Source organism: Poeciliopsis prolifica, unplaced genomic scaffold, assembly GCF_027474105.1.
Source record: "Poeciliopsis prolifica strain line A6 unplaced genomic scaffold, Auburn_PproV2 SCAFFOLD071, whole genome shotgun sequence".
In the NCBI taxonomy this organism is placed as follows: Eukaryota; Metazoa; Chordata; class Actinopteri; order Cyprinodontiformes; family Poeciliidae; genus Poeciliopsis; species Poeciliopsis prolifica.
Window position 1 is genome coordinate 302,276 of NW_026562446.1, and position 22,539 is coordinate 324,814.

The 22,539-nt window shown below is 44.6% G+C and overlaps 2 protein-coding genes and 1 pseudogene across 2 annotated transcripts in view; 2 read left to right on the forward strand and 1 right to left on the reverse strand.

The window, feature by feature from the left end:
* The first annotated feature begins 269 nt into the window (after window positions 1-269).
* Window positions 270-8,201, forward strand: LOC129352025 (cyclin-G2-like). Its single transcript, XM_055020843.1, has 8 exons — window positions 270-629; window positions 2,630-2,767; window positions 2,841-2,978; window positions 3,731-3,981; window positions 4,730-4,808; window positions 4,890-4,988; window positions 5,672-5,871; window positions 7,310-8,201. The coding sequence occupies exons 2-8, from the start codon at window positions 2,663-2,665 to the stop codon at window positions 7,428-7,430; spliced, it is 993 nt and encodes a 330-aa protein (XP_054876818.1). The 5' UTR covers window positions 270-629; window positions 2,630-2,662; the 3' UTR covers window positions 7,431-8,201.
* Window positions 8,202-9,071: 870 nt separating this feature from the next.
* LOC129352032 (TATA box-binding protein-associated factor RNA polymerase I subunit C-like) lies at window positions 9,072-18,665 on the reverse strand (annotated as a pseudogene).
* Window positions 18,666-19,881: 1,216 nt separating this feature from the next.
* Window positions 19,882-22,539, forward strand: part of LOC129352031 (WD repeat-containing protein 7-like) — a 56,110-nt gene continuing 53,452 nt past the window's right edge. The window contains 6 exon segments of the mRNA XM_055020847.1: window positions 19,882-20,024; window positions 20,895-21,057; window positions 21,645-21,751; window positions 21,827-21,905; window positions 22,203-22,377; window positions 22,458-22,531. Coding sequence (XP_054876822.1) covers window positions 20,899-21,057; window positions 21,645-21,751; window positions 21,827-21,905; window positions 22,203-22,377; window positions 22,458-22,531 — 594 coding nt within the window. The 5' untranslated portion in view covers window positions 19,882-20,024; window positions 20,895-20,898.

The following is a 22,539-nucleotide window of genomic DNA, read 5'->3' on the forward strand; positions in this document are numbered from 1 at the left end:
ACCATGAACTAATGACCTATTTTTACATAAATCATCTTCATCAGAGTCCTACAGAAGACAGTAAGTCTCTTTTATGATTACAGACATTGTTTTTAGATTTAATACCAAGTTTGGTTGATAACAGTTGTTAAAAGGCTGTCAAATACAACTACGTAATGGCCTTATTACGTCAGGAGCATTGGTTTCCCTAGACCAATCAGAATGTAGAATTTTGGGCGGACTATTTGAACACAACAAGCTGCCGGTTGCTGATTGGCTAATGGAAAAGTCAGTCACAGGGGGGTGCGTCTCGCCGAAGAGCTTTTAGATTTCAGCCATTCTTAATATATCTCAACAGATGATACACCTAGAGGATCTATATGGATATATTAGGTCGAAGTAAAGTGAAAGAAGTTGGTAAAATCGTCGTTGCAACCGTTGATTTATGCGATTAGCCCTTAGAAGGAGGCGGTTGCTAACGCCAACCAAGGCTGTGATTGGTTGTTGCGGTTTTGCTAGGATATGTGGGCGGGGCTAGTCTGAACATCAACAAAGAGAGGAAAGAAAAAGGAGGAGGAGAAGAGGGGAGTAAACTGGAAGGAATAAACGACAACAGACGACAGATATGTGGCTTTAACCAGCAATAACAGGTAGGAGAACCATTTTAAAGTGTTTCCCAGCTTTTAACTCGTTCTGACACCGAGTTGTTTCGGGGAAATATTCCGCTTAGATTCGGTTTCAGCTAAGAAATCCCCCCAGGAAGAACAGACAGCCAACAATGGTCTTTTAGCTACAGACATGTTACCGATAATATTAATATATGAATGATGTTCAACCGTTATCAAGCTGTTATTCCCATAACAGAAAATTACTCCGGAAAGACGACGAAGATGGTGTCCGATTCAGAGCCTCAGTAAAGGGCTATTCCGAAGCTTTTTACAAATCTGGAGCATTTTATTTTTTATATCAGCTGGAGTTTAAAATGTGAAGCTGATCGATTAGCTTATGATGAATAGAAACAAGCCTCAAAAACAACATTTAAAACCGAGCCGTTAAATGTTCGTCGTGTTTGTGTGTAAACAAAAACAGTTTTATTTTCTCTAAAAGCTGAACCAGATCCAGATCACTTTAATCTGCTTTAAATTAAATTTATGCTCCTTAAAAAACTATTTAAAACCTGTGAAACATGCCTGCGAAATGCATATTAATAAATTAATTTTAAACATTGATTCCTCTTAATCTGAACTCTGTTATTTCGCTGTTAGATAAAAGCACAAAAATTACAAACGTTCAACTTGCGAAATATTAAATTACGATGCAATTTTCTACTTTTTATGGTTTTGTTAGCAGAAAATTTTAAAAAATGAACGTTTCCTGGACCACCACAGAATAAACTGATCTGTTATCAGTCATGAATAGAATTGAAAATATCTCATTATATCACATTTTTCTGAATTTTCAGCCAGTAAATCTTGAATCTTGTTGAAAAAACTGAAATCTCCTTTTCACTTTGTATGTTTACGTGACCGAACCGGAAGCCAACTTCAGCGCCGCTCATCCGGAATCTCCAAACATTTTGGACATTTTTGCGCATTTTCTGTCACATTTCTGTAAAAAGTGAAGCTGCAGAAGCGCAGTGTGTGTCTGTGCTGGACTGACGGGATGTGGCTGTTTGTGTAGCAGCGGTTCCCCTCCCCCCGCTCCGACCACAGGATTTAAAACGGTTCGGCTCAGTTTGACGGTAACGGTCCATTCCAGCGACCCGAACCCGGCGGGTTCTGGTTTAAACGCGGTGTTTGCTGGTTAAATCGGAGGGAAAAACGTTTAAAACCGAAGGTTTGAGTTTGTGGGTCAGACTGAAGGCGTCCGCCGGAGGGAACCTGACACCGGATCCCGGGTCCAGCTGGGGGAAGTGGGCCGGGTTCGGGCTCCCTGCCGGGTTCGGGCTCCCTGCCGGGTTCGGGCTCCCTGACGGGTTCGGGCACCCTGCCCGGGCCAAGAGGCCGATCACTGACAGGTTACATCACAGCGCAGCCCCGGAACACAAACCGGGATCGACCCGAACCGAGAGCGTTACGAGGAGGTCAGAAATAGTTTATCTGAAAAGTGCGGAGTGCTTTTTTGTTTTTAGAAACCCAGTTTTACATCATAAAAGCAGGAGAAATCACCAATTATGAAACTCGGTGTGACGATATGCACTTACATTTTAAACATCATATTTTAATGTACTATTGTAATAACAATAAAAAATAATTTATAAAATTTTTTAGCTCATATTATGACTGATTTTCAGAAATTGTAGCCCCACAAACAAATACTGTTGTAGAAAAACATTCCTGTTTCTAATCCAGTCACACAAAGAAGTGTGATTAGTACCAATAAACAGCAAACAGTAACAGCATTTAATCATATTTTCAAATTTATTGACACTTCCTTAGAACAAAAAAAAAATAGTACAGATCGTTTCAATGGCTTTTACACATCACTATTTAGGATTTATCATGACTGATAAATTAAAATTGTCATAATAAATGATAAACCATATGATAAATGGGACTCTTTTGAAAGCTTTTTCTAATATGTGCAGGGAAGCTACCTTTAGCCTACTATGCTAGGCTAAAGGCTAAATGATCTTCGCTTTTTCTTGCAGTTTCTGAACTGTGGTGGAAAACAAACCGTGAACATGGATGCCGTGCGGCTGATGAAGGAGCTGAGGGTGAATTATGAGCAGGAGGTGAATTTCCTGCCCAAAGAGACGGGACTGAACCTCATCGTTTCTGCCCAGCAGGTGAGAAACGCGTCCGTCCGCTAAAGTCCAGAAAAACTCTGCTGTGAGTCTCTAAACTGTCTTTGCTCCCCAGAGCGGTGAACAGATCACAGCCAGGAGCCGGGACGTGACCGTGGAGGATCTGTGGAGCCTGACCAGCTTCTTCGGCTACAGTACCCAGAGCTTCGTCCAGGCCGTCAGCCTGCTGGACAGATTCCTGGCCATGATGAGGGTACGACCAAAAACTTACTGGGAAAATCTATAAACTGCGGATACAAGCATTAGCATTAGCGTGCTCACTCCTCTTGTCGCGTGTTTTTTATATTAGCCACTTGAATTTCAGAGTGGCGGCCATTTTGTGACCCTGTTTGGCTAATTATTGTCATGAAATCTTAATTTCCAAGACTTGGATGAACAAAAGAGGTTTGACGTTGGTCGCCCTGTTCATAAAACTTTAAAATAATATGTAGCAAAACTTTGCAGTTTATGAGTCTCTAAGTAACTAAAAACTGGAAGGAGATGAAGACCTGTGACAATTGTCTTACTGGTTAGCTTTAGCTTCCGATAGTTTTTTAATGCGTTTAGCAATTTAATGTTAGCTTCTGATAATTGTTTTATGGTTTAGTGTTAGCTTTCAGTTCGTTTTTATACTGTGTTTAGCGTTAGCTTCCTCTGATTCTTTTATGCTTATGATTAGCATAGCAAAGATTCTTGCTAAGTGAATTAGCTACCTGTGAACGTTTTGGCTAGCTGTGCCCATCACTCACAATAACCTGCTGATTTTGGTTCAAACATATTTTTTACTACAACCACGGCGGCCATTTTGAAAACTGTCCATTAGAAAAAGGAAGCGCAAGATAATAATCATCTGTGATAAATTTTCTCAAATTAAGAACATGTATTTTCCTTGGCAACCACGGCAGCCATCTTGAATTAGTAATGGTGTTTCCCCTGGTGAAACAATTTTTCTGGAATGTTGCTCAGGTCCAGCCCAAACACCTGTCCTGCGTCAGCCTCAGCTGCCTCCACCTGGCGGCCAGAGTGACGGAGGAGGAGTGCGACCTGACGCCGGCCGACGAGCTCATCCGCATCGGCCAGTGCCGCTTCACCGTGTCCGACCTCGGCCGCATGGAGAAGATCGTCGCCGAGAAGCTGGGCTTCAAATCCAAAGCCGTGACCGCCTTAACCTTCCTGCAGCTGTACCACCAGATCACGCTCACGCACGCCACCTACAGGTGAGGCGCAGACCGCAAACACAAGCGTTTCAGTCAGCAGCTATCCTGACGATTAATCAAATGGGAAAACGGTCACATCCTGCACATTTTTCATTTAGTCACTTCAGCCTTCGTCTGCAATATTAGAAATACGTTAAAAGGTCAAATGATTAAGTCAGAATTAGGATCCAATCAGCTTCAGCCTCCATAAAGGCTCTTTGCTGTGCCGGGTTCGGGTCAGAGCTGCTCCATGTTTGCTGCAGAGGGTAAAGTAGGGCAGCCGGCGCTGATAAGGCCGTCTGCAGCCGCTTACGCAACGCGCCTGCTTCCAGACTGCAGAGGTTGAACACAAAGTTCAGAGCAGCTGGATTACACTGTCAGCTTGTTGACAGATTACCTGAGAAGAAACATAAAAATGTCCAGATTTCTTCTGGAGTCGGTTTATTACAGGAATTTCACCTCCAAAAGTCGGGTCTGTTCAGAAGTTATCATGATGAAATGATAATACTGTGAGGGAAGAACATATTCAGGAAGATCAAACTTTAAATTCTGCTGAACATTTTAACCTGAACTGGGCTGTTAAATGTTGACGGTTTATTAGAACAACACATGTTAAAAGAAGGAGAATTAGTGATTCAAGTTTTTGGGAAATTCATCCTGCAGCGTTGTGCTGATCTGGCTGAACTTTTCTGCGTCTTTAGATGCAGAAATCTTGTTTTTAGCAGCAGAAAAGCGTCGTGACTCAGTTTGGTTGTTTCTGTGTGAACAGGAAGGAGACGCTGAGCCTGGAGAAGCTGGAAGCTCAGCTGAAAGCCTGTCTGTGCCAGATCGCCTTCTCCGGAGCAAAGGTAAGACGAGCCGTCGGTTCCGCCGAGCCCCTCCGGGTCTGAGCGCACAGAGGTTCTGATCCGGCCCGTCTGTCCCTGCAGCCGTCCGTCCTGGCCCTGGCTCTCCTCAGGCAGGAGATGAAGAGCATCCAGTCGGAGGACATGCTGGAGATCGCCTTCCACATCCAGAGACACCTGAAGGTACGTCCAGAACCGGGCCCACCGGGTCCAGAACCGGGCCCACCGGGTCCAGAACCGGGCCCACCGGGACGTTTCCATGGATCAGGGACTTATTGATGGTCTTATATTTGACGTTTAAATTGGGGGATTTATTTTTTGTTAAATGTGTTCAGTCAGCAAACATTACAAAACGTAATGTGATCGTGTTCTACAGCAGGAAACTAAAACATAAGGACAGTAATAATATCATAAATGACGTTTATGTGACGTTGAAGTGGAAACGTCTGCAGCAGATGAAGACGCAGCTGCAGAGTTCAGTTTCCAGGAACAGAGAGAAACTTTCTGTCTCTGAAATTCCCAGAATCCCGTCCTGCAGCAGCAGCGGGTCGGCCTGCAGCAGCAGCAGGTCGGCCTGCAGCAGCAGGTCGGCCTGCAGCAGCAGCAGGTCGGCCTGCAGCAGCAGCAGGTCGGCCTGCAGCAGCAGCAGGTCGTCCTGCAGCAGCAGCAGGTCGGCCTGCAGCAGCAGCAGGTCGTCCTGCAGCAGCAGCAGGTCGGCCTGCAGCAGCAGCAGGTCGGCCTGCAGGCTCTGAGCTGCAGCTCGGGTTTTAACCCGCCGACCCGAGCAAAACGGCCCGTTTCTGTTTACGGCTCTTCAGGAAAGCCTGGGCTTTGACCCGCCGTTTGACCCGCTGTCTCGGTTTCAGATTCCCGACGCGGAGCTGCAGCTGTGGAGCGATGCCGTGGCCCGCTGCCTGTCGGACTACGCCTCGCCCAAATGCAGTAAGCCCAACCACCGGAAGCTGCAGTGGATCGTGTCCCGGCGGACCGCGCAGAACCTGCACAGCCACCGCAGCGTGCCGGAGCTGCCCACCATCCCCGAGGGCCGCTGGGACGAGAGCGAGAGGTGAGAGAAACCAGGCTTTGACTGGGCCACTGTCCGCGCGCTGGGCTCAGCCCGGATGGCTATGCGTGAGCCGCTAACGAATGCTAACTGCTATTAGCCGCTATGGAGGGAGACGGCTCGGTCCGAAACCCGCAAAACGGAGTCAGTGTCACAGGAACAGCTTCGTCCTCGATGCTGAAACGCATCAACAGGAAATATTGAATTAAGAGAAAAAACAAAAGACTGTAAACGTCGAGTCAGAACCGAATAAAGCCCGGTTAATCAGCCCAAACTAAACTACATTTCATTTCTGTTCTCTCTGCTGGTTTTCAGTGGAATTTCCCCCATTTTTAACTTTTGTTTTAATATCTTCCCAATCCGTTCTGTTGCTTGTTGTTCAAGAAGAGCAATACATAAAAACATAAATCAAAAATACCTGATTCACGAAAAAATAAAATCTTCAAACTTCAGTTCAAGGAATTTAAAGTTCAAAGTTCACTCATGACCTCAATAAAATGAGTTTTTAATTTTTAAATTTAATCTGTTTCTGCACTTTTAAAATAAATGTATTTTAAGCAGTAATTATATTCTGGTTAAAAAGAAACTGATTTAATCGATTAATCGTCAGAATAATTGATAGATTACTCGATTACTAAAACAATAATCTGCAAGCAGACCTGAAACAAACACGCCCTGAAACTGGAATCAAAATAAAAGCTGTGAGTGAAACGTTCCAGCGACGCGTTGCAACAGCTAAACACGCCTCACAAACTTCTCAGGTATTTCACCTGGAAGGGAGGCGGCCACGCCCCTGCATCGTCTCCTAGGCAACGCCGTATTTACCATCAGCATTATTGAGTAAAAGTCGAATCGCGTCACATTTACAGGAATAATCGTCTCTGAGGCAACAAAATGTGCATCAACGCTCGGCTTTCCGATGTGTCACAACGCGGCGCCGTATCTGGTCACGTCCTCAGTGACGGTTTCATTACATCACAATCAGCAGAGGGGGGGGGGGGGGGCGCGTCACGGTTTATGTAACTCTGAGTCAAGAGGAAGAAACCCAAAGGAGCTCAGTGTGTTGATGTTTAACCAAGAGCAGCAGCTGATCCGTCGCCTCCCCTGCAGAACCGGTTCCAGCTCAGTTTTTGTTTCTAAATCAAAAACATGTCGGTCCACATTCTGCCCCACAGAAAACCTGGAAATCTGAGTTTTCTTTGAAGCAAAGGAAGAATAAACATGACGTCTCTGGATTATTGGCAGAGAAACTCAATATTTAGTTTGAAATATAATTTCAGGTGAAAAACGAAGCAACTTAAGGTTCTTGATCTCATGTCACCACATCCTGGCTACGGTTTCCATTAATCGTGATTAATCGTTTCAAATCAAATGTTGAGAGACGTAAGGTTGTGGTTGCATCTGGAGACGTTTGACGTTTTTCCCGTCTTCTCGTCCACAGTGAGGACTCTGGTGAAGACGTGATGAGCTCAGGAGACGAGTCTCTCTGCAGCTCTCTGGGCAGCGACGCCGAAGGCCCCTTCTTCCCGCTGCACCTCCACCGCCAGTTCCTCGCCGCCTGAAGGCCCCGCCCACTCCCCTGGCCGTCTCTCAGTCCCCTTCACGTCCTGCCGTCTTCGTTTAACGCTCTGCCGCCGGCGGAGCGGCGCACAAGCTGCTAGCTTTAGCCTGTAGCGGCGTCACATTCCAGGATGCGACGGCGTCCTGGTCAAGCCTCGGTGCTGAGTCAGCAGACCGGGCTGCAACAAAGACTATTTGCCAAACGTTTGTCCCACAGAATGTCTGTTTTCCTTTTGACTGTTATTAACATGTGACTGTTTTTCTGGAGCGCAGAAGGTCGAAGCAGCAGACGGAGTCGTTTTGTTTGTGTTTAATCCCAAATATCAGCTGAAAACAGTGAATCCACAGAAAGCTGCTGCTTTTTCTTTCTGTTTCCAACTTTAATTTGCACAGTTTTTGTTTGTAACGTGTTAGAAGGAGGACGTGTGTTTAGCGAACATGTGGACGTGTGTTTAGCGAACATGTGGACGTGTGTTTAGCGAACATGTGGACGTGTGTTTAGCGAACATGTGGACGTGTGTTTAGCGAACATGTGGACGTGTGAACCTGCTATGATGTAGCTTAGCTCAGTTTGAAGGTGAGGATGTTGTTTCAGTCTAAATAATGCAGAATGTGTCAAAAAAAGTGAAAAATGTTTATAGAAAAACCTGTAAAACTGTAAATGGTGTACAAAAAAAATCTGTTAATAGTTCTGTAGATAGTAAGTTATTTATTCTGTTTTTGTCACATGTCCTGAAAAAGAAAAACCTTATTAAAAAAAAGGCTATTTTTAATCCACTGCCTGCTGTTTTCATTTTTACAGCCTCAAATCTCTAAACATCCAGTTAAATTTTCTTAATTCTTCAAATTTGAAATCTGGAGGGTAAAAAAAAATCTGATCTTATTGCAGTTTGGAAAAAAAACAATTATTTTCTTATTTAAACGGAGCTGAATTATTTAATTTGCATCTTTTAATGTGTACAAAAAAAAAGCTTAAAGGTTAAATCAAAACAATCTTGAATGTTTTTTTAAACTCAATGAGAATAATTAATTTAATATTTGATTAATCAATCACTGGCATTTCCTCAGGATCAGTTTGATGATCTGAGTTTTTATCAATAACTTGAGAGAGTAATGTAATTTGTTGTGGAAACTTTATGATAATTTTTAAGATTTAATATAATTTTTAGCTCTTTTTCTGGCAACTATTCATTTTCTTGATAAAATTACATTTTCATCTCCTTTTGACGACGAGATCTTTTTCCAATTTTTCAGCAGCAGCTGATAATTTTGTTGAATTTTACTGTTTAATATCAAAATATTACAATCTGTTGAGTAAAACCTGATTTTAATTCCGTTTGGATGAGAATATTGATTTACTTGGAATTATTGAAATTATTTTAGTAATCAATTATTCTGATGATTAATCAATTAATCGTACAAAAGTTGCGATTTAAATGTTTTCTATTTTTAATCAACGAAACGATCGACTCAGCAGTTTTCCATCTTCAGCCTCATGGAAGATTTAAAATCCGTTTCTGTTCAGAAAGTTTGATTTTCAGGATCTGGAGAGACGAATTCGGAGTCTGGTTCTTCACGCTCAGTTTTATTTATTTTGTAAATGACGGTGGATAAAACCAGCCGGTTATAAACGTCTTTCACTTCCTGCTTCTCTGTGCAAATGTTTGTTTTTCAAGCGACTTTTAAATCCTCGTTTAGTTTTTAGCACCAAACATCCACAGAGTCCTACCAGACTTCGGTTCCGTCCTCCGCCGGGTCACTTCCTGCTTCCTGTTCCACCAACACAGTCACAACGATCCAATCCTGGGATCAGAATCCCATCCGGGATTTCTTCTTCTTGGGCTGGGACGCCTGCGGCGCCCCCCGCTGGCTCTGTGACGCCTTGGAGGGCGTCAGAGAGGAGAAGCTGGGCCACTGAGAGGAGGAGGAGGGGCGGGATGAAGAGGAGGATCATCCTGAGGAGACAAGAGACAGGAAGTGATGTCACAGTGTGGTCCAATCAGCCATTCTCCTGGTTGGGTTAATCTGCCCCCTGCTGACAAAAACGCGACCCTGCAGGCTTTCCGGTCATTACAGGAAAACGTCTGCTGTGCAGCGCGCTACGCTAACGAGCTCAGATGTAAAATCAATCAATCAATCAATCAATCAATCAATAAAATAGACTGCTAGCCAATAGTTAACACAAAAAAAATCCACTCTGGTGGATGAATAGATTACTTTTATTACATTTACATTACATTTATTATACTATTGATTAGTTGGATGATTAATTGATTAAATAAATGATCACATTCTGCATTTCTTTCAGACAATATTAGAAAAACATTAAAGATGCAAAAAAACAAATTAAATTCATTTTAAATAAAAATAATACAATTTATCCCCCAGAATGTGAAGCAATGCTTCAGTGAACACGATTAGTCGATTAATTGATCATTTATTGTAGTTTTAGCTTCATTCCTGTTTTAAGCTTGTCGTTTTTCCATCTTTTTATGAGTCTGAATACTGGAGACAACTATTAATTAATTATTAAATTAGTTGAAGATTGTTTGAATAATTGATTAATCACGATTAATCATTTCTAGATTGAGGTATGAAGATGCTTATAAAAGCAGTTTATGTGTTTATTGATTAGTTATTGGTGATGATTGGATGAGAAGCCGATCATATACATGGACAAACTGATGTTTTTGTCTAACATGAATAAATTAACGCCTCATCAATCCCACCTGTGTTTCCCACAGAGAGCTCAGTGATTGGTCGGCCAGATTCCTGCTCCTCTGATTGGCTGGTTGTGGCTCTGGAGTTCTGCTGGGCGGATCGAGATGGTCCGGCGGCGCCGGCGAGTCGTCCCGGTCCTCCAGGAAGGCGGCCAGCTGGCCCAGAGGCCTGCTGCGCTGGCTGTCGGTCAGCGGGCCGCTGGCCCCCGAGGACCAGCCGGAGAGGTCGTCCAGGTCCGTCTGGTAGCTGACGGAGGAGGTGAAGCTGCCGCTGAGCTGCAGGTGGCGCCCCGCGGCGCGCTGCGCCTCCTTCTCCCTCCTCCTCTTCCTCCTCAGCGCCTCCTTCCTCCAGGCCCGGTTCTCCCCCCGCTCCTCCTGCCACCACTCCCGCCACGCCTCCTGGCCGCCGCGCCACGCCGTTGTCAGGGTGGTGGCTCAGCAGGTGTGCCACGCCTTGGCGTTCACCAGCGGCGGCACCGGAACCGGGTCCAGGTCGCTGTTCAGCAGCAGCGACCGCGTCCGCATGCAGCGCTGCAGGTCCTGCTGCAGCGCCATCTGCATGCGGCTGGCGGCGGCGCCGGGCTCCAGAACGCTCAGTAGTCCTACGGTTTGGACCGCGAGGTGCGGCGGAGCGCCGGGTTTCCTCTCCTGTCTCCTCAGCTTCTGCAGCCAGCGCCTCCAGGCGAGACGCGTGGCGCCGCTCAGCACCGAGCGAGCCGACCGATCCGCTTCGTTATCAACAGCGACGAACGCCGGGATCTGATCCGGAGGCCTGGCAGGAAAACAAACATCAAAGATCAATACAGATCATTCACAGATCAATAAACTTTAAAGTGTACCAGTGAACTTTAAATATCCAAAATAAGGAAAACAACAGAAACAAAAACTAAAATGAATCATAAAGTTCTGAAACCTTCAGAATAAGAATTTAGTTGAGACCAAAACAACAAACTGAAAGAGTTTGAAAGACAAAATTGATAAATCATTATTTATACCAAGGAAATTATTGAGTTTGTTTTAAGTTTTCATTTATCAGGCGTACCGATCCGAACTCCGGTTCCCGTCCGGCGTTTCTGGGACAAACATGCAAGTGTTGGGAGCCTGCGTCGGCATGACGATGTCCTCATCGCTGGACGTTCAGCGACCAGCAGCGGGGATCCAACTCCGGTCTCCGGCGCTCCGGTCTCCGGCGCTCCGGTCTCAGACGCTCCGGTCTCAGACGCTCCGGTCTCCGGCGCTCCGGTCTCCGGCGCTCCGGTCTCAGGCGCTCCGGTCTCAGACGCTCCGGTCTCCGGCGCTCCGCTCTCAGACGCTCCGGTCTCCGGCGCTCCGGTCTCCGGCGCTCCGGTCTCCGGCGCTCCGGTCTCAGACGCTCCGGTCTCCGACGCTCCGGTCTCCGGCGCTCCGGTCTCCGGCGCTCCGGTCTCAGACGCTCCGGTCTCAGACGCTCCGGTCTCCGGCGCTCCGGTCTCCGGCGCTCCGGTCTCCGGCGCTCCGGTCTCCGGCGCTCCGGTCTCTGGCGCTCCAGGTTTTCCGTCGTCCCGCTCCAGGATCTGGTAGAAGACGTCCCCCGCCGCCGTCAGCTGGAGGACGACCATGGTCGCCGTGGAGACGGACGTCTTCTGGAAACACGTCAGGCCTGGAATCACGATGGAAATGTGTTGAAGGAGGGAGACTCGGCGCTGGCGCCCTCTGGGGGCGGAGCTGACCTGCAGCCGGTGAAGCCAGTCTGTGCGCGGCGTTCTGCTGACTGTGGGGGATCTGGACCGGGAGCAGAGCCAGACTGTCTCTGGGTCGGAGCAGAACCTGAGGAGAACCGTGGCTGCAGCAGGCCTCTGCAGCGCCTCCTGGAGGAGGAGGAGGAGAAACATCATGGATAAAAACAGTAACATCGCTCCACACATCTGATATCTGGGACGATTTCAGCAAAATAAAATCTGTTTTCTGCAGGATCAGATTCAGAAGTAATCCAAAAACAGACAACAAAATAACAAAATAGGTTGTTTAGTTTTAATTTATTTAAACTAAACAACCAGAATGAAGAAAAGAGATTTTAAAATTAAATGTAAAATTCAGGGAATTGGAAACAAGCCTGGTGTCCAATCAGATCAGCCAGAAAACAAAAAGTTTCCAAAACCAATAAATGCAGCAGGACCTGCTGCTGCCCCCTGCTGACTCACCAGAGTACTGCAGCAGAGTGATCTCCTGGGAGGACTGCGACCCAAGCAGAACCTTGGTGGTTCCGGAGCCCGGAGCCACGTGGCAGAAAAGGGGCGGAGCCTCCATCATGTGGTCCCACTTCAGCATGGGGACGCAGGGGAAGCGCTCGTCCATGATGTAGGCCGAGTGCTGCGCAGAGACGGACAGGAAGTTCAGGTCCATCTGGAGCGCTGGGACAAAACGGGCAGAACCAAGAGACTCACTTGCGTGGTGAGGAGGTGGTGAAAGGGGTGAACGTCTCCCAGGAATCTGACCAGCAGGAGGCGCTCTCCGCTGTGGCAGTCTGAGGTGCTGCTGATCCGGAACAGAGTGTAACCCGGGTTCGAGTCCAGCTGGAGGACAGAGAGCAGCGATCCAGAACCGGCTCGATAATCACAGTATCATAACTGCTGTGTTTCAGCTCAATTAGAAACACAATTAAAATAGTTGTTAAGTTTGTTCACAAGTCGTTAAAAACCAGGCAGCCACTTCCTGACGTCTTCTTTGTTGTTTCCGCCAGTAGCAACGTCTGGCATTTTTCCATTGGAGGGTCAATGAAATAATTTCAATGCAGCTGAAACATTTCATCCTAAATCAAAACAAGTTTTCAAAACTCACTTCAGTTTCAGTTAAGAAAAGTGATTTTCATAAATCCAGTTTATGCAATTTTACCAACAGTGAAAACAGCAAAACGTCAAAATGTTTAAATATGGCTGAATGTTTCTCATTTCTGCCTTTTCCTCTTCGTTGGGTTTTTTCCACACATGCACAGTCTCCATGGCGACAGCATAGCAGCAAAATGGAGGCCGATGGACAAATGATTGGATTTAAATTGTGAATTCAGCGTTAATATCGTCCCACCTTCGCCCTGAAGTCTGTGAGCTCCGCCCCGTCCGGTCGGCGTACACCATCACTCGTGGGTGGGCGAGAATTCGCACCAGCGCCATGACGACTTGGCGTTGAAGTACAAGTTGCTCTCCTCCGTCCGGATCGTCTGCATCCTGAGGAGGGACAGGAGGAGACGCTGTGACTCCTGCAGGCGCTTGGACCCGACCTGCAGGTCGGCTTGTTCCTCCCTCGGCCGACCGTCCACAGGGTCGCCGCTCCGCTCTCGCTCGCCACCAGAACTTCACCCAGAATGTGCGGACTGAGGAAACAGGAGATCAGCATGTAGAATATTCTACTGACTCTGGTTCTGCGGCGCCGGCCCTACCTGACGCTGACGCAGCTGGCAGCGGCTCTGGTGCCGACCGCCTGCAGCAGGCGCGGCTCCTTCTGCTCCCCCGTCCCCCAGACGCCGCAGACGTGGTCGGAGCGCACGGCGACGCAGCCTGCGGGGCGACAGGAAATGTTCAGCCGAACCGCCGGGCGCGTCGCCAAGCCTGCCGGAAAACGCCGTACTGTCGCCGAAGCGCGAGCCGCAGCTGATCTGTCGGACCGGCGCCGTCAGCTGGAAGCTGACCGGCTTCCGCCCGGCGGCGTCCACGCAGGCGGCGCCGTCGCGTTCCAGCACCACCCTGTGGAAGTCTGAGGTACTGCGTTAAGAACAACGCCGGTTCCAGTTTGTTTCCCTACTGTTTACGCTGTTTCCAGTTACTGTTTCCAGTTGTTTACGCAACTGGAAAAATTTTTTTTTTATTTTCCTTTTGGACCCCTGTGATGCGTCACCATGGCAACTTTCTAACCATCTCAAAAGCTCAAATAAGACCTGAACTTTGACCCCAAGGAGCAGAGCAGGATACTGAGGCGGTCCATTCCCGGGCCCCCGGGGTACAGCAGGCAGCCCTCGCTCTGTGAGAACGGGACGAAGGCCAGAGCGCCCCCGGTGGCCGCCTCGGAGAACTGCATGCGCTCCCTCTGCTCGGTCAGCTCCTCGTACAGCAGCGAGCCCAGCAGCTCCGGCGGGACGTCGTGGACCACGTCCCACAGCAGGCCGGCGTACCGCTCCAGTCTCCTGGACCGGTACGCCATGGGACAGCTGGAGGCAAAACAAATCATGACCAAAACATCAATAAATATGCATCAACATCAGACGATTATATTTCTAATATACTTATTATGAAATTTTAAACTATTTTTTAACAAAAATATCAGCAAACATTGGATGAAGTGGCTATTTTGATATCGGCCTTCATGTTTAGATCGGTTCATTCCAAAACATTTGGTTTTTACCGCGTCATCTAACAGATCAAATCTTCTGCTCTCTAGCAGAACCAGGTTTTCTCTGCAGTTTGTTTTGAGTCCATCAGGTTGGTTTTCTGCTCACATGTTGAACTTCAGCTGGTTGGTGAAACTCTTCATCCTCCACATGTTGATCGAATCTTTCCAATATTTCTGCAAAACAGCAGCAGATTAACCGCTTTAATCTGAAGCTTTAATCTGAAGCTTTAATCTGAAGCTTCAATCTGAAGCTTTAATCTGAAGCTTCAATCTGAAGCTTTAATCTGAAGCTTCAATCTGAAGCTTCAATCTGAAGCTTTAATCTGAAGCTTTAATCTGAAGCTTTAATCTGAAGCTTCAATCTGAAGCTTGAATCTGAAGCTTTAATCTGAAGCTTTAATCTGAAGCTTGAATCTGAAGCTTTAATCTGAAGCTTCAATCTGAAGCTTTAATCTGAAGCTTCAATCTGAAGCTTTAATCTGAAGCTTTAATCTGAGGCGTCGGCCGCAGGTTGGGCTGAGACTCACCTTCTTCTCCCTGGCTTTCTGGAAGTGGAAGTTTTCGCCCAGGATCTCGCTCATGCAGCCGAAGGCGTCCGGGCCGTGATCCATGAAGAAGTTGTGCATCTGGACGAAGGAGCAGGAAGCCGTTTCTTTACACTCTGAGCCTTTTTTTTAAATTTATTTCAGAGGAATTGGGTCAAAAACTTTCCACTTAAACAATTCGGATCTTTTTCTGGTCATTGACAGCATCAATTCTACTGTCACAGTCAAATAATTTCATTTTATGAATTAATCAAATTTTGCTTTTTGAAAAATTCCTTCAACTTCAGACTTAAGTCGGCCATCTTGTTTATCTTGTATTTGTTTGAACTCAGGTGGTTAACTGTATGACGAAGTATTAGCACTGAGCTAAGAATATCTTTGCATTAATTATTGCAATAAAGTCTAAATGATACAAGAGTAAATTTGTGGTATCAGGAATTTTATAAAAACTCCAACATGAAAAATGAACAAAAAAATTAAATGAGGAATGTTGGAAATCTTTAAAATAAGTTTAAAAAATAAGCAAATATTTTTTATGTTTCTCATTAAAAATAGTTTATTTTTCCATTTTTTAGACATTGTTCTGGTGATTAGTGTCTTTCCTTTGTTAACATTATGACGATATTTTCATAATTAAACAATTAAAAACATTTTGTGGTCAATACTCTGTTTACAACATGCAGAAGGAATTATGATAAACAGTTTATAAAAATATTTTCTGTCATCTTTTGTTATATTTTGTTATATTTTACTATAACTGCTCAGTGTTAGTTTAGATAATCATCAGCTGAAATTGGCTGTTAATATCTGATCGGTTTATTAAAATGTTTCTCACGTGTTTTAAGAAGTCCAGCGGCTCAGGAGGCGTCACCAGATCCTGGAACGCTGCAGGAAAAACACAAAGCATCAAACAGCTACTTATTACGGCTCTACGCCGCTATTAGAGATCATAAATGCTTCACGCAGAGACGATGGGAAATAAAATAACAGAGCGCTGACTCTGGATGTTTTCTGGATCAGAACCGGCTCACCTTTCCTGGGTGATAGCAGGGGAACCGGAACCGGCTCCGTCTGGCGCCAGACCTCCCCTCCGACCCGCCGCTTGGACGTGAACGCCCAGCTGGACAGAGAGCCGCTGCCGCCCTGGAACCAGAGCCGCATCAGCTCATCATCACCAAACTGAGGCCAAAGACTCTCAGTAATCATCACTAATTGATTATTGACCATCAGCTAATTTAGTAATAGATCAATCATTGACTGGATTATAGAGACTCAAAGATCATTTGTTTAAAACAAATGTATATATATATATATATCCTCCTGAGACCCAGCAATGCATTTTTGTCCTCTGTGGAGTACATAGGTTTTTTGTTCATAATTCTGAAACCATACATGCCACTGTGTTAAATCCTGTTGGTCCTTAGAGAGGACATCCTGGGCTCTCCAATGATATGACATGTGTGGGGGTGGGGCTTTTCAGAAATTTTTTTCCTGATTCTTCAAATTGCCTGCCATCCCTGTGAGCACATTTTATCAAAAGAAGAAAGGTAAGTATTATTTTCTAATTATGAGATTTGTGAGTTTAATATTCAGATTGCTTCTAGTAAATGAACATCTAAGGAATAGTTAGGTGAATTTCAGAGCAGTTTAATTATTTGTTGGCATAAAACATAACCTGTTTATGTGTGTCCTCCATAGAGGACATCAGGATTTGCTTTTTATTTTTTAACCTGTTTTAATAGAAGTCAGCTCACTGACTGAGGCAGAGAAAATCCTAAACAGGAATACTGATGGAGACTCAGACATAGATTTGTCAGATGAGGAGGACCAAGAAGGACAGAATGACGGTGATTTTGAGGTCGGGAGTTCAGGATGAGGCATCAAGTGAGGAAGAGGAGAGTGAAGTTGAGGATGCAAGGGCCCGTCGCACTTTGGACCAAAACTAACACGTAGGTTTCTGAGACCAGAGTAGATAAGCTTAGACAGATTAGAGTATTTTTTGGATGAACTATCACTTTTAGAGGACATAATTATTTAACGTATTTGTCTGTCTCTTAGGATTCCTGCCTGTAGACTGTATGCACAATCCTACACTTCTTCGATCTGGCCATCACCAACTCCTGGTTACAGTATAAGGAAGACAGCCAAGCTTTGGCACAACCTATGAAGAAAACTCTCTAATACCATGACTTCAAACTGCTCTTAGGTGAGGAACTGATTGCCCAGGGGCACTCAGGCCAACCCAATCCAATTGAATCTGATGTCGAAATGATGAGGAGTATGTTCCATCACAGAAGAGAAGGAGGCCCCAGCCAGATCAGGAAGTGAGAAAGTATGGAGCTGTCCATTTGCCAAAGATGATGGACAATCCGAATACTTCCAGGTGCAGAGCAGAAGGGTGCACTGGAAAAACCTACAAAAGTGCATCAAAAGCAACATGTACCCCTGCATCTCAAAGAAGAAGAACTGCTTTATGGACTACCACAAACCAAAACAGAACCAACACACCTGATTAAACTACACTAATCAGCTTGCTTTTGTTAAGTTGAATGAGGTGCCTGGAAATCTGAACTGGCTTAAATGATGTAGCTCTTTGAAATTTACAGCACTAAAGATTTGTCAGAGTTCAGAGGTCAATGTATGCCTCGAAATGTGTTCATATTTGCCACAAGAGAGTCCCGATGTCCTCTCCAAAGGACATACTCTAAAAAATAAATAAAAACATGTTTTGACATTTTTTTAATTGTAGTGATGTTTTTTCACTCCTAAGAGTCATGTAGTGTAAAAAAAAAAGAAATTCAAAAACATTTTTTTTCTCTGGGTCTCAGGAGGATATATATATATATATATATATATATATATATATATATATAGTATAGTTTCAGATTCTCTGAATAATTTCTAGTAAACAAATAATAAAGTGTTTATTTTCATATTTTCTTTGAATAATATATATATATATATATAATAATAACAATTTCTTTTAAAGAAAGAAATAGATTATTTGTCCGTTTGTAAAGCATTATAAATTGTATAAAACAGATGAAGATGTTACATTAAAACCTGTTGAATGTTTCACTTTATAATCCATTACTAAAATAAATGATTGTGTGATTTTGTAACAACTATTGATTTTATCAAAGCCAAAGTTTTAAATTCCCTGCCTGTCGGTGAACGCAGCATGGCGTATTGAACGTCATCAGCCGAACCTGGACAGGTGAGCCCAGAACCCACCTGCGGCAAGGCTCCGTGGTAGCAGCCCCATCCTCCGGCATCGTGTCTCTGGACCCGGTTCGGCGGCTCGCAGCTGAAAAACGAGGGGAAAAGCTGCTGCGGAAACTGATAATCCATCATCCTGAACGATCCAGGTCCGTGAGCCCGACAGTAAGAACAAGTCCAGACATGTGGAGGTGACCCGGCAGCAGCTGGTTCCGATGGGGCTTCGGTTTACCCGCCGCAAACAGCCGGACCCGCATGTACCAGCTGGACCCTGCAGCTCAGACTGTGGACCGGACGGTACGCAGGAGAAAAGACTCACAAATTAAACCCAATAATCAGAAACTTCCACTGCGAGCCGCTCAACACGTGTTGCTGCTCCGGCTGGCTGGGCGGAAGTCAGGAGAAGAAACAACAGCAACCACTTCCGGTTTCCTGCAGGAAGTACAACAACAAAAGTCCCATTTATGAAAAACAAAATAAAACAAATAAATCAGTTATCAGATGCAATGGCATGAATTAATATTTGACGAAAGCAAGTAGAGCTGCATCATACGGAATACTATACAATAATAACAATAATTACTTAATTAATATATAATTAACCCGCCTTATATGTAAATTCCTCAGGAGTTGATTATCTTTTTGCTGGTAGGTCTTGAATTGAAGCTGTATTTCCCACATGGCTGTGATTGATTAGTTCATTCCTGATCTGCTCCCTTATTTTGGTAGCAGATCAGGAAACGAAAGAATTGCGCAGCACCTTGTTGAATCAGTAATTACTGAGATTATTGTGTTTGTTTGGTCATGAACTTGAACATTTTGTAGGTTTGTTGTTGCTGTTCTTTAATAAAGTTAGGAACCTGTTGACAGTGAGTCAGAGGACCTGCAGGCCTCAGTTGTCATTTCATGATCGACTCAAAACCTTCGCTGCTCTAACAAAACACCAACAGTCCAGAAACAATGTGAAATGGGAAAAAGCTCTTTATTAACTGATTAAGACGTGTTTCACATTGTTCTTGATAAATTAATCATTCACGGCTGATTAGTGGACCCATTGATTTTTCCATTAAAGCCTTCGTCTCCAGCAGGTTCTGCCTGCCCAGTTAAATCTTTCAGAGGTTCTCAGGACCCAACCAAACTCCCCTTCTTTCAGCCCTGCTTGTATCCAATATGTTCCTCCAAAAGGTTCTGGTTCTTACACTGAAGCTGGTTGATCCCAATTCAGACATAATTTTGAGATTTTGCACTTTAATTGTGACTCGGCATTTCAAAATCACGACTTAAGTTTCTTTCGGTATAATTTCTATATGCTATTTCAGAATTGGTTTTAGTGTGTGACAATTACGTCTTTTAATTAGAGCAGGTTTTTTTCACACAGTACAAAGAGTAAATTCTTAATGGTTCCCCTTTTATGCAAAATTCATTTTGTTCTTCCATTTGAGTCTCTACTAATTTTTTAGTGTATTTTTTCCTTAAGTGTGAATCTCTATGATTGGTTGATTGATGATTAGTTGCTCATATTTGGTAAATTGACTTTCTGTCTGATACAATGGGTACATTTTATTTTATTTTATTTTGGTGAGTGACCGGATGTAGCTGATCAGCTGACCCGTCCGGTCTGTTTGTCGGTCGGACCAGCTACAGAAGCGGCGCAGAATAACGGCGTCTGTTTGGTCTGAATTGGCTGCAGGAGGAACCGTTTTCGTGAGGCCGTCGGCCTGTCGGACCTGCCCCAGTAGGACGTCAGCGTCTGGTGCGTCTCTGCCGTTTTGTATCGGAATGTTTTGCTAGGCGCTAGCAGTTAGCCGCTAGCTGGTAGCGTCGCTAAAGCGGAAGTGAGAGCGCTAACTCTGTCCTCTAACGTCCGATGATTAGGGACAGTTAGCTGCTGGGTTAATTATCTGTTACTTGTGAGTATATCTTGTATATGTGTCTGTTGTTTAATTTCAGGCTGTAAAATGTTTGGGTTTAAATTGAGGCGTTAGCTTGTTGGTCTATATTTGGCTGTAAACAACCAGCTGTGCATTCAGCTGATGCTGATTCTGTCCTGCTGTTCCTTCATGGCTGCAGAAATGAAATCCTCTTAACTTCATACTAAAGCAGTGAAGCACCACATTTATATTGATCACTGTTTTTAAGAGTTTTATTTCTGCATAATTTCATGTTTTGGACACATTTTAAGTGAGTCTGATGCTGCAAAGCTGCGAGATTTCAATACAATTCACTTCGAAATACTTTATTTATCCTAAAATGAATGAAATGCTTAACTCATGAAATCACACCAATCTGATCAACCTCTTTTGCTTTTGCTCCTCCTCTTTAAGTCTATCTGGTCTTTAAAGGGATGTTGGAGTAGGGGAGTCTCCTCCTGTTCACCTCCTCTGGGATTTGGGGTCAGAGTTCAGGTTTTATTTGAGCTTCTCAGAAGCTAATCTGCTACGTCCAGGTAGTTTTTGCATAGTTTACATGTCAAGAAGAAAAAAAGATTAAGAGCATCCAGAACTAGAGGTAATAATTGTTCAACCTAAATGTGGAGACAAAGCGGTTCTGTCTGTTCGGGTCGGTCTGGTTCTGTAGCAGCAGGTTTGTGATAAAATGGCTTCTTCTCATGTTTGTTTGTCAGCATCATGTCGGGGAACAACCTGGTGCTGCCCATCGTGCTGTGGGGCCGCACGGCGCCCACCCACTGCATCAGCAGCTTACTGGTGATGGACGACTTCAGCACCATCATCACCGGCTGCCATGACGGTCAGATCTGCCTGTGGGACATGACGCCCGAGCTGCAGGTGGGGAGGGCGCACTGCTTCCTGCTTCCTGTTCACTGCTTCCTGCTTCCTGTTGCTTGGACTTTATTCTGTTTTAATAACCATTTATTTTAATTTTTCAGATCTTTCTTTAAACATATTTTCTTAGTTGAAACCTTTTGTTACTTGTTTTTTCTCTCTTTTTGTGCTTTAATATTACAATCTTTTCCTTTTTTTGTTTATTTTTTATTTAAACTAGTTTTTGGCTTTTTTGGCCTTTTAGTGTTTGATTATTATTTTTACTTTTTTTGTACTTTAACACAAAATATTTTTCTTTTTTTATAAAATTTTTATTATTTCTTGCCATTTTTCTTAATTTCTTGTTGCCCTTTTTCTCTTTGGTTATTCATTATTCGTCCTTTAATATTAAAATCTTCCCTTTTTGAAAAAAATTGATAATATTTTTTGCTATTGTGCCTTTTCTGTTTTTTTTTAAATTGTTTTTGAAATTTTATTTCAGTCACAAACACAAGTGATCCATCATCAGCCAATTATTTTAATATTTAAAAATGTAAAAGCAGAAGCATATTTTCTGTCCTCTCCTCTGATTGGTCGGTTTCTGCCTCCAGATCTGTCCCAGAGCGATGCTGTTCGGCCACACGGCCTCCGTCACCTGCCTGTCCAAAGCCAGCGCCAGCAGCGACAAGCAGTACATCGTCAGCGCCTCGGAGAGCGGGTCGGTTCCACCGCATGCACTCTGACTGTCCTGAAGCCCAGCTGGACCTCATGTTTCTGATGTTTCTGTTTCCAGGGAGATGTGTCTGTGGGACGTAAACGACGGGCGCTGTATCGAGTTCACCAAGCTGGCCTGCGCTCACACCGGGATTCAGGTGAGACACAGACTCACCTGGTGGGATCAGGTGCAGACAGGAAGTTCACTCATGAGCTAAACGTCAGGTTCTTCCTCAGCGTTTAACATAACATTTATTAAGAAGAAATATGTGTTATTTTTCCAGAAGTCGATACGATTCAGTCATTTCTGTAGGAGAATATTTTTAATTTTCATGTTAGGTTTTGTAGTTTTGTTTAACTTTTGTTCTCTTTCCTTCTTTTTGTCTGTTTTTCTGTCTTCTTTCCTTTTTTCTCTTTCTTTATCTTCCTGTTTCTGTCTCTCTCTCCTCCCTCAGTTCTACCAGTTCACCATCGGTACGCTGAAGGAGGGCCGCCTGCTGTGTAACGGCCATTACCCAGAGATCCTTGTGGTTGACGCCACCAGCCTGGAGGTGCTCTACTCTCTGGTCTCTAAGATCTCTCCTGATTGGATCAGCTCCATGAGCATCATCCGCTCCCATCGGACCCAAGGTGCGTTTACCTGACGGTGACCGCTTTATGCTAGCAGCTCAAACACGCCGTCCTGATAAAACCTGATTTGCTCCTCAGAGGACACGTGGTGGCAGTATCAGTGACGGGGATTTTGAAGGTGTGGATGATAACAGCTGAGGTCAGCAAGATGCAGGTTTGTTG

Excerpts from the sequence above, each read along its gene's own strand:
- LOC129352025 (XM_055020843.1), top strand. The coding sequence starts at position 2,663 with ATGGATGCCGTGCGGCTGATGAAGGAGCTGAGGGTGAATTATGAGCAG. Across the intron at positions 4,989-5,671 it reads ACATCCAGAGACACCTGAAG|ATTCCCGACGCGGAGCTGCA; the intron begins GTACGTCCAGAA and ends TCTCGGTTTCAG. Across the intron at positions 5,872-7,309 it reads CGCTGGGACGAGAGCGAGAG|TGAGGACTCTGGTGAAGACG; the intron begins GTGAGAGAAACC and ends TCTCGTCCACAG.